The 11,839-nt window shown below is 38.9% G+C and overlaps 1 protein-coding gene across 1 annotated transcript in view; it reads left to right on the top strand.

Moving 5' to 3' along the window:
- The window catches only part of GPC6 (glypican 6), a 1,088,719-nt gene that overhangs the window by 540,404 nt on the left and 536,476 nt on the right, over positions 1-11,839 (top strand). The window contains exon 3 of the mRNA XM_007456378.1: positions 1,089-1,480. Within this exon, the coding sequence (XP_007456440.1) occupies positions 1,089-1,480 (392 nt within the window). The remainder of the gene's footprint in view (positions 1-1,088; positions 1,481-11,839) is intronic.

The following is an 11,839-nucleotide window of genomic DNA, read 5'->3' as shown; positions in this document are numbered from 1 at the left end:
TTTTTTTTTTCTTGCGTTATGCGGGCCTCTCACTGTCGTGGCCTCTCCCATTTGCGGAGCACAGGCTCCGGACGCGCAGGCTCAGTGGCCATGGCTCACGGGCCCAGCCGCTCCGCGGCATGTGGGATCTTCCCGAAACGGGGCACGAACCCGCGTCTCCTGCATCGGCAGGCGGACTCTCAAGCACTGCGCCACCAGGGAAGCCCTGCACTGTGTCTTGAGGGAGACTAATATGAGGACCTACCAGTACCCAGGGACGTTGTTTTTGCCATCCTATTTTTTTTTTGCCTACTACTACTCCCAGAAACACTCAAGTGCTACTGCAGGATGGAAGAGGTCATTTCTTGGTAGACACTTTTTCATTTAGAACCTCTTAACTGGAAAGCCCAAATGCCTATATTTTATTCAAGTGCTGTAAAATGATAGTGATAGCATATGATAATAATGCATGGTAATTCATAACTTTCTTATGCATTATGGCAGCCTAAATTATGTTTACTATAGCCTCGGCATTAAGTGCATTTAATTGCATTATGAATCTCTAAACACTGATAATTGATTGCTATATATAGCAACTACAAAGAGTCCAAATATTACATTAATTTGAATATCCCATTTATGAACTTTTCCAAATAAAAGCAATTTAATTGAATTTGGTGGTAGAACAGATTTGTAAATAGACTGGAGCAAATGTTTTTATCACTTATGCATTTATTATTATATTAATGACAGTACTTAGCCACATATTCTGATTTGAGTTAATATGAAACCATAGGATTTTCTAAAATTAACAATAAATGGAAATATAATTGAACCTTTTTGGAGGAGTATTAAATGGTAGATTCCTAATGTTAATGGATGTTCTTTCAGACAGAATCCCATGATCTTCTGTTTTCTTTGACTCAGAGAAGATCATAGATGTAGGTCAAATCTCATTTAAAATATTATCAGTTCATTGATACCTTAATCACAGGGTACAATTTTTTCTGTGAAAATAACCATTAGAAGCAGTTGTTTCTAAGGTAAGTAGATGTCTTGGACTTCCTAGAGCTTGCTAATTTATGACCGCTTTCTTGTTTTATCTGCAGAATTTTTCCGAGAGCTTCTGGAAAATGCAGAGAAGTCACTAAATGATATGTTTGTACGGACCTATGGCATGCTGTACATGCAGAATTCGGAAGTGTTCCAGGACCTCTTCACAGAGCTAAAAAGATACTACACCGGGGGCAATGTGAATCTGGAGGAGATGCTCAATGACTTCTGGGCTCGGCTCCTGGAACGAATGTTTCAGCTTATCAACCCACAGTATCACTTCAGCGAGGACTACCTGGAGTGCGTGAGCAAATACACAGACCAGCTGAAGCCATTCGGAGATGTTCCCCGGAAGCTGAAAATTCAGGTCACTCGCGCCTTCATTGCTGCTCGGACATTTGTCCAGGGGCTGACCGTGGGCAGAGAAGTTGCAAATCGAGTTTCCAAGGTAATTGAAAATCTACTGTCTTTCTAATTGGCCTTTCTCTTTGTTTGATTGTTTGTTTGTTTTTAAAATCAATGTTTAAAAAAGAAATTCAAGGTAAAAGTTCTCACAGTGGTTCTTGCTCTTAGAGAAATCAGCTAAATGTTAAAGCTTAATTCTTTGTGTGAGAGAAGCCAGGATTTCAAGCCATTGCGTGTGGTTTGAAACATAATGTCAATATTTATCAGCAATTCAGCAGAGAAGCTTTTATCAAAAAATGCGCGAAAACAGGTGTCTTGTAACCATGACCACCTGGCGTTTCTGATCAGTTTTAAGGATGATAAATACTCATGAAGCAGTCCATCCGGAGGTTATAATCCTCTAGGAAGTCCCAAGGAGACAGTCTTATGGCGCTGGCAAGTGGAGGCAAGTTGTTGCTCCAAACACCAGCACCTGGCATTTCTTCTTCATCACCCTTGTCAAAGTGGCCGAATTCCTTACTAGTAAAAGAAGAGCTGACACCTGTAGAACTGGATTAGGGAGGACTAATGAATGCAAAGTGTAGAATCTGGCGGAGAATTCTTTTTCTTATCCATTATCTTTGCAATTCAATGCCGTGTATTGCGTTGGGCTTATGAGAAAGATAAATCACTAACACACGTCTGTGCCCTTCCTTGAGGATGTCTCTAAACCTTTACTGCAAGGGGTTTTTTTTCCACTGCTGTTTTTAAAACATTGAGTGTTTCCTGTGTAGAGGATATATGCCTTCGTTTAAATTCTTCCTTGACATTCACCTGCTCTTATGAGATGAGCTTGCCCATTTATGAGGGCAGTCCAACAAATAAACTGAAAGATGATTACTTTAAGAGGTAAAGTTAAAACAATAGATAACAGAAGCCTGGTATTATGTCACCCCAAGAAGGTCATGTTTGTACAAAGATTATTGCTAAATATTACTTTCTTACTGCAGGGTCGTGCCAAAGAGCCACATATTTTTTATAACTATTAGTACCATCCTGGCATGTTTCTTTTTTCCCCACTTTAATCTCCTCAGTATTTACATCTTGGTATCAAGATGTATATACCCTTAAAAATGTTTCTCTGTGGCTCTGTTTGTAAAATTCATAGCAATCCATTTTTTTAATTATCAATTCTTAAAAAGTTTACTTGAGCGTATGGAAAGATTATTTGGAAGAATGCTCTGACAAGGATAATCACAAGGGATTGAGTAATATAAAGGGCCTATAACTTTGATGTTAAAAACAATTTTTTTCTTGAAAATCAACAATATTCTAGATACCAAAGGAAATAGAACCCCAAAAGTAGATTAATAAGGAGTTGGCCAGGTGGAGTAATAAGAGGAAATACGATTATCTGGGAAAGTCTGTGTAATATAGGTAGATATAAGAAATAAATATATATTCCATATATTCTTGAGAGATAGATTTTGTTTAAAAAAATGTCTAGTGACTTCAAATTGAAGTCTTTGCTTTTATTGAAGAATGAGAAATGTGAGGTAAGAAATTCAAGGCATGGATTAATATATACAATATTCCTGATTGTTTATGTAGAGTCTTCCTGAGTGTGAATAATGATTAAGTGCATATATTTTGGTCTGGGGAGGTCTCAATGAGGTAAGAGAATATTTTCTATCAAAGCATCTAAAAAGCCAGAGGAGAGGTTGCTGCTGACTGACTGACTGTCTCTCCTGTTTCTCAGAGGACGGCATTAACAACAGCCTGGAAATGGCACCTCCCCTTTGTCATTCCCTGACTGCCTTATTCTGAGGTCTTTGTGTACCAAAATCTAACGTGTCCACCTTCATGGTAGAGGTTGATATCATGGACCAACCATCAGTAGAGTATGACCTTTAGTTTTTTACCAGATGTGAGGAGAGATATACTCAGCAACCCTGAGATCTTTCTTCCCTTGATTTCTTCGTGACCAACATTCATTTGTAGAACAGCTGCTGTGGGTTTGCAATGTAGTTTGTGGTCGTGTAACTATGAATGTTTACCGTTCTATGCAGATATTAGCTTTTCTGACCTGAGTTTCATTAGCCCTAATCTACTCAAATCATAAATCCCATGCTGACATCTGGTCACTGCCTTCTAGTGGGTAGATGGATGGATGGATGGATGGATGGGTGGATGGATGGATGGATGGAGAGAGAGAGAGAGAGAGCTGGATGTGGATATATAGCCTTGGTTTAAAAGAAGCTAAGCAATTTTTTCTCAAATAATTTATGACTCAGGGATTTAAGTATTTTATCAGTGAACTTTCTCACCTAATGATTACCAGATGGTCTGTAGCTGACTAAATCAGATACAGATCTGCTAGTACCATTTGGGTGCTTATGATGATGACTTACGGCACCCAAACCATTCTCTGTGATAAGAATAAAATATTACAAGACTAACTATATTAAGAGGAGAAGCAAGAATTGTGTTGGACGTTTAGCCCTTCATATATCAGAAGTTTCCCTGTTGTCTGTTAACTGAGTGAGTTAGAGTTTGTGAAATGACTGCAGAAGAGTTAAGGAATTCAAGGCAAAATTCCCAAATAGCGATCCACAAACTTCCTTATCTCCCGCACCTTGGCTTGGGGGATAATTTTTTCCTCCAGTTTCTCTCTTCTCTTACAATGGCTTCTTAAATCTAGGAAGGCATCATTAATAGCTTCTAATTAACTGTTTTGACGGGAAAATTTAGCTCTTTGGCAAAACACAGCAGTTTGACACAAATGTTTTGACACAACGTTTGGGGAATTTCCTTACCAGAAAAATGGAGGACTAATTTGTCAACGTCAACATAACTATTTTGAAAACTTACTCTTGCCATCTCAGATAGGAACATTGTCTTTTTCCAGGCTTTGGATGGAGCAAGTTAATGTTAAATAATTATTTGAAAATACCTGTGCTGTTGAATACATGCATATCTTAAAATTGCAACTCTACCCCTGTTGAGTACTGTTTCACATGTGTACAGATATATGTGTAGGATTCATAGCAGCCTTTTTACAATAACATAAAAAGTAGAAATATCACAAATGTCCCATCTGCATAAATGGTGATCTCTTCACACCACGAAATTCTATGGAGCATTGAAAATAAGTGAACTATAGCCACATGTATGGATGAATCAACTGCAGAAATCTCATTTTGAGATAAAAAAAATAAATAAAATCACCAAAGAATATATACCATTTATATAAAGTTTAAAAATGTAAAACTAAGCAATACATCATTTAGGAATTAAAATACAATATATGTGGTAAAACTCTGAAGAAAACTTTAAAATGTTAAGCACAAACATCAGATGGTAATTACCTCTAAGGATTAGGTTTGGAGGTATTATAAAGGAGAGAGATTCAGAGGTTTCCACAGTTATCAGTAACATACTGTTTCTTAAGTTCCGTGCTGTGTGTGTGTGCAGGTTTAAAATTTTTTTAATGAAAGAGATTAAAATGGGAGAGACTTCACCATTGTTCATCTATGATTCTTTCCATCTCTGTAGATATGATCAAGTCCCTGAGCTAGCCTCAGTGGTTTATCAGACTTACTGCTGTTTGTGGATTTGACCATTCACTTTCCATGTTCCATCCTGCGCTAAATGATACCAAGTAGGCATGGGAGACAAAGCTCTAAAATGAACATAAAAGCACATTTTGATAATATAGTGGTCTTGAGAGAAAGGATCCAGGCTATTTTCTTTAGCATGGTCCCTTTTTTAAAGCACCACCTTTACCCCCCTATATATACCCATTCGTGAATGGGAACTTGGGTGCCAGCAGTCCCTCTGAGGCTCGCCTAGCACTGTGACGAACAGAAAGAAGGCTGAGTAGAGATAGTAACAGTTGTCTGCTTAGACTGAGCTTCCAGTTTTCATCATGAAGGCAAGTGACTTAAGTGTCTTCACTGGTCCATCTTGATTCCATTTAAACAAAGCAGACATGACTTTCATATCTTTTTGCTTTAATAAAAGTGACTTCTATGAGGAAAATCTGTAAATTGTGTCAGTAGCAACCACTTCAACTATGAAAATCATTTCATGGATTCATTCCAGACAAATTAGGAAGGTAATGGAATTGGAATCCATAGGACTTGAACTATTGCCAAATACTGTCATTTATCTCTATCTATGTTTCTATCTATCTGCCTATCTAACTATTTTCTATCTATTTTCTTATCTAAATTATTTCTGCCTTGTGGGTCGTGACTTTGAAAAGAATGTCTGGCTTTAGCTAAGACCAGAATATTTTTATCAACAGTCACCTGCTTATGTCTGCTACCCATAATAGTATCTTTGCATGGAGATCCTCTTAACTGGTCCATCCAGCTGAGTAAACAGTCTTGAATTAACAATGTGTGCCTAGAAAGCAATAAGCAGAGAGTCAATTTTCAATAAATGTAGTTGATAGATTATGAGGCTGAAAAAATTTATCATCAAATTTGATGAACTGAAGCCTATGAAATACATCCATTCAGAACATTCTCTGATCAAAATGGAAAACCATTCTGAAGGATTTGCCGTGGATATAGTTTACAAGGGAAATGGTATTCTATTTAGCTGTTTGCTTCTGAGATAGAATTTAAGATATAAAGGAAGACCATCTGTTGTACCTGTCACCTGAATGATTTGTTTTGCTCCTTCTGTGGTTTTTTTTTTTTTTTTTTTTTTTTGTGGTGATCTTTTGATTGGAGTTAATTTTTTTAGAGTCATCCTGAAATGAAAAAGACCATGAAGAGGCCTTAGGTGAATGAAAGCTTTTTTTATTTCTTTTGTGGTCAGTGTATTCTCTTCTGTAATTGATGATTATCCAGTGTAGGTTAGTTCAATAACATACAATGTTAGGAAGAATAGGTAAACCTTTTGAAATTATCAATAATACGTTTACAACTTTTAAGTCAGCATAAATAATATATGCTTGCTGTTTTATGATGATGGTGTGGGCATTATATTATATTTAGAAAGCACTTTGCCATTAATCAATAAATAATATCATGATAAAAAATAGTAACAAAATAACATTAGTACATGAGGCCAAAACAACAAAAATAGCTTATTAATATAATTCATCGGAAATGTATGAATTTTACCACGGTCCAGGTGCTGTGATAAGCTCTGGAAATCACAAGAGTGTGAGGAAGTCCAGGTTTCAGCGGAAGAAAAGAGCATCTACCCTGATGAGTAGCATATGGTGTTCTATAGAGGACTCCAGAGGACTAAGAGCTGAGGTCCCATTTTGATGAAAACAATTTGGTTACTTTGATTAAAACAATGAATGAAATCTTTCTTACTAATTTTAAATTCTCTTGCAGAATGCCTAGCTTTGGTGTGTAATTTTGGAAAATAGTTAACAGAGTGAAAATTGAGGAGAACGAAGCCATTTATTTCCAGTGCACTAAAAGCTATTTGTGTATCCTTTCTTTTTAGTCTTTTCGTAGCTTGTGTCTGTTTCTAATAACCTATGCCTGTTAGGTTATTTTATTTAAAATTATACTATCTTTTGGAATTCCATTAAAATGAGTACATTTCTCCCCGTTGAACCTAGGTTTGAAGTTTTATTCATAATGAAAGGAGAAGGTAAGGGGTATGTCAATGTAACATAGCTGGAACAAGTTTGGGAACCACAGTTATGAACATACCTAACAGGTGTAATCTTTCTCTCCCCTACAGTCCAAGATGGGTGGTTATAATAGCTCAACAGTCATTTGATCCAAATGTGGATTCTTGTAAAAGTGGAGCCATTGTGGCAATTTAGCTCATGCCTCATCAATAAGCATTAGTTCCGTGTGTTTTATACGTCAAGTACTGTTGATAGGTTCTTAAGATACAAAGACTAAGCAAATTAAAGTACTTGCAAGTACTGATTGGGAGAGAGACAGAAACAAATAATGTCAGTATCTAATGTGAGCATTCTGCAATAGATGTTTTGGGAACAGAGAGAAGAGTCACCTAGCTTAACCTTGGAGTGCAGGGAAACTTTCAGGGATATAGATGCTGAATGATGTGTTGAAGGATGCCTGGGCATTGGGACAGATGACGAGGGCACCTGGCATAGGGGAGCGTGCTTCAGACAGAGACAACAACTCAGCAGACGCACAGCGTGAAACCACAGATGTGTGCAGGGAGCTGCAAGCGTGTGGTATTCCTGAGGCATGAAGTACAAGACAGTGAACAGGCAGAGATAAGACTGGAAAACCTAAAGGAACCCTTGAATAAAAACGGCCTATTTCACTAATGATTTTGTGCTTGTCTATTTTGCCTGCATAATTAAAAAGTAACCTTTCTTTTTTTTAATTGACGTATAGTCAATTTGCAATGTTGTGTTAGTTTCAAGTGTACAGCAAAGTGATTCAGTTATACATACGGACATATATATATTCTTTTTCAGATTCTTTTCCTTTATAGGTTATTACGATATTAAGTAAAGTTCCCTGTACTATACAGTAGGTCTTTGTTGTTTACCTATTTTATATATAGGAGTGTGCATATGTTAATGCCAAACTCCTAATTTATCACCCCCCCACTATCCCCTTTGGTAACCATAAGTTTGTTTTCTGTGTCTGTGAGTCTACTTCTGTTTTGTAAATAAGTTCATTTTTATCATTTTTTTAGATTCTGCATATAAGTAATACCATATGATGTCTGTCTTTCTTTGCTTAAAAGCATTCCACTACGTTTGAGAGGCAAATGTGCTGAGTACCTGCTATTCATTGGGCATTGTTCTGTAAGAAACAGGAAATAACAATGAACAGCATTGTCCTTGAGGAAATCACAGTCTATCCAAAAGAGATAGAGGTGTAAAAGTTTCAGTGCGGCACAAAGGATTAGGATGAAGATAGAGGTGTGGGTAAAATGCTATGTGAATCAAGAGAAATGCATGCTTCCCTTTGCCTTGGGAAACTGGAAAAGGCACCTTAGAGTAGATTATAGTCAGACTTGGACTTACAGAATGAATAGAGTCTCACAGAAGAAGAAAAGATCTAGGGCTTTCTTGCCAGGGACCCAGCAGGTTCAAAGGCATGAGCCACGGAAGGTCCTGTTTTTGTGGAGATGAGGCCAGGAGGTAGATCTGGATCGTATTATTTGAGCTTTATATTTCAAGCTAAGGAATTCGAAGGACACTGCATAGGCCAAGAGGTGATAGCTAAGATTTTTCAAAAGGCAAATATGTGGTCAGATTTTTACTTGTGAAAGATCGTTCATGGAGATGATAAACTGGAGTGGGGGAAACTGATGGTGGGTGCAGGGATGGAAACTATTGTCATTGCCCAGGTGAGCGGTGATGAGACCTGAGTCCAAGCAGGTGGAGTGGAGTGGAGCATGCATCTGGAGAAACAAAGGAACAAACAGGCAGGGTATAAATATGGTGTGTCTTCTCAGATTGTTTCCCCAGCACCAAGCACATTTCCTGGCATGCTATTTGTTCCCATTTAGTAACAGTTGTCTGCCTGCTGACTGGTTTGAGGAGCACCAACACAGAAATGTTTGTTGGCAAAGGACAGTCACATTTAGCTGGAGAAAATAGAGAACGGGATCAGATGAAACATCAGGGAGTATAAATATTTAAAGAGGATACAGCAGGGCTTCCCTGGTGGCGCAGTGGTTGAGAGTCCGCCTGCCGATGCAGGGGACACGGGTTCGTGCCCCGGTCCGGGAAGATCCCACATGCCGCGGAGCGGCTGGGCCCATGAGTCATGGCCGCTGAGCCTGTGCGTCCGGAGCCTGTGCTCCACAACGGGAGAGGCCACGACAGTGAGAGGCCCGCATACTGCAAAAAAAAAAAAAAAAAGAGGATACACTAAAGGAAGACAAATGACCCAAAGCATATTGTCCTGAAAGTAGAGGGAGAGAGGCACTCAAGAAATAGGGTAATCAACAGCATCAAATGTCATAGATAGTCAAATGGGAGGGGCAGAGAAAATAGACCTTTGATTTGGCCATAAGGATGCTACTAACTTTAGCAAGTGCAGTTTGACTAGAGTGGTTTTAATTGGTTGAGAAGTTAACTCTTCTGCCCCTGTACTTTCTAGAACAGGCTGAACAAAGCATGGTCCATGGACTGGAGCCCATCCATGAGCAGACTGTACGGTTCTGCAACAAGTACAAAAATTAAAGGCATTTAAAAAATCTTGATAGCAATTTCACATTGCCCCAACATCCAAGACCCCACCAGTTGACTCTTCTTAAATGTTGTTGAACTTGCACGGTGTGTCTCCTTGGCGTGAGGTGCGTCTTAGTTATGCTCTTGAGGATTAGATATCAGGTCGTGACATCCTGGGAAAAATCAAACAGCCAGCCAAAGCCTGTCCAGATCCTTTGAGCCTCAAACAGATAGTTTGAAATGTACTATTCCAGAACAGTGCTAAGGATAGGAAAATAGTGAACGTATATTGATTGATTCTGTTGGTGTGTTTGAGCTTTTTCCTTCTGTATTCAGCCTCCCTTTACCCCTCTTTGTGCCTCCCTGCCCTAACTTTCTTCCCCTGGGGTGCTTTCTCTACGTTTCCAACCATGATGGGCTCTCATAAATCCACTTTGATTGGCATGTCTGCTGTTTGCCTGTGCCCTGCAAGTACAAGAATTCCTCTGGGGCCATGGAAGACGTGGGTGACAAGCAGACGTCTTTGTTACTAATAGGGAACATCCACGGGTGAAATGTGCCAATTAAGGTACAACACAAATAAAAAAGGACCAAGATTAAAACTATTGCTGTAACTCAAAGGATGCTGCTTCTAAAATGGCTTCATAAAGAACAACGGACCTAACAGTTTATCCCAATGTCAGTGCTGACTCTGTTCTTGGATAATTATCTCTGAATGCGCGTATGCTTTTTCTACCAGAAGGTTCTGTGAAACAAGGTTTGAACAATAGTCTTTTGCTGTAATTACTTTCACGTGCAAAAGCGCGTTCAGCGTGCTGACAGGAGACGTTGCAGGCTGTGTGATATCATAGCTGAACTTGAAAGTTTGGAGGATTTTTCTTTTATTGTCCCATCTTCAGAGATTCAATGTTACAAGGACATTCCCTGAGGCAATATCAGGCACTGAGGAGGTTTATGAGCCAAGATACACATCAAAAATAATTTTAATAAAGCTTGACAGATATATTGCATTAATAGTGCTGACAGAGGAGCAGTACTTATGTAGTGAGTATGACATGTTGGTATTTTTCTTTTTAATTGAGGTATTAGGTCATACAGATATTTGACTGTAAGAAAGACTGGGGGTATGTTATTACATACCATAGATTTTCTCCATTGTTATCTTTGTGATGACAATCAAGCGTTATTCCCCTTCATGTGTATGCCTTATACCTCTCCGTCTTTTTTTTCTTTTTTTTTTTTTTTGCGGTACGCGGGCCTCTCACTGTTGTGGCCTCTCCCGCCGCGGAGCACAGGCTCCGGACGCGCAGGCTCAGCGGCCATGGCTCACGGGCCCAGCCGCTCCGCGGCATGTGGGATCTTCCCGGACCGGGGCACGAACCCGTGTCCCCTGCATCGGCAGGCGGACTCTCAACCACTGCGCCACCGGGGAAGCCCTATACCTCTCCGTCTTGATGAGTGATAGTCAGTGCAGACACAATGGGTCAATCCCAGACACCTAGAAAATAGTCATCATCCCAGACAATATCGAAACTCTACATTTTCCTGTACCTAAATTGGATAACCAAGAGTGAAAATGGACAGTTTAGAGTGTCAGTAATAGGATAATGGTGGCTTTGACCTTTTAGAGGTGAGTAAAACTGTAGATGCCCCAAGTTAACATCAGCTGACACTTAAGTGGCTGGCATAAACAGATTTTTAAAAATTCATTTTCATCCTTGCAGGAATATGCTGCATGTCAAAAGTGCCACTGTCATATTTAATACTCAGCAGATAGCAAGATTTTATATGGAAATATAATCCTCTGCAGTTCATAATGTCTTAAGTCAGGAAGGCAAACTATCCTGTGTTCATTTTGTAGAGAATTTCGGCAATCAAAGAAGGTCATCCATTCAACATTTTAAACTTTCATAAATATAGTCATTGCGGAAACATTATTATTCTGCATATCATTCTCATAGTAGGTATAAATATGAGTTTCTCCATAAAGAAATATGTCCGTTTATAAATAATGGGTGTTAAAACGTTCCTCGTTTGCTCTCAGCTTTCTAAAAACACATTCTCTTGCTAAAAATACTTCTAGATGCAAGGCAACATCTGTTTCACTTTTTCAATGAAAGTGGGCTACATTTAGAAATATAGGATTTGATACTGCTTTAAAAATTAGTAGAAACCAAGCGCTCTGCGGAAGTCCTTTCCTCTTGGAGTTCTGTTGCTCAAGTTAAAGGCTGGGCCAAAGAGAATCCAACTGTGCTTGCAATAAAGTGTTTTATT

The sequence above is a fragment of the Lipotes vexillifer genome, unplaced genomic scaffold (genome assembly GCF_000442215.2).
Source record: "Lipotes vexillifer unplaced genomic scaffold, Lipotes_vexillifer_v1.1 scaffold154, whole genome shotgun sequence".
Classification (NCBI taxonomy): domain Eukaryota; kingdom Metazoa; phylum Chordata; class Mammalia; order Artiodactyla; family Lipotidae; genus Lipotes; species Lipotes vexillifer.
Note: the sequence above shows the minus strand (reverse complement) of the source record. Positions and strands in the feature narration are given on the sequence as shown.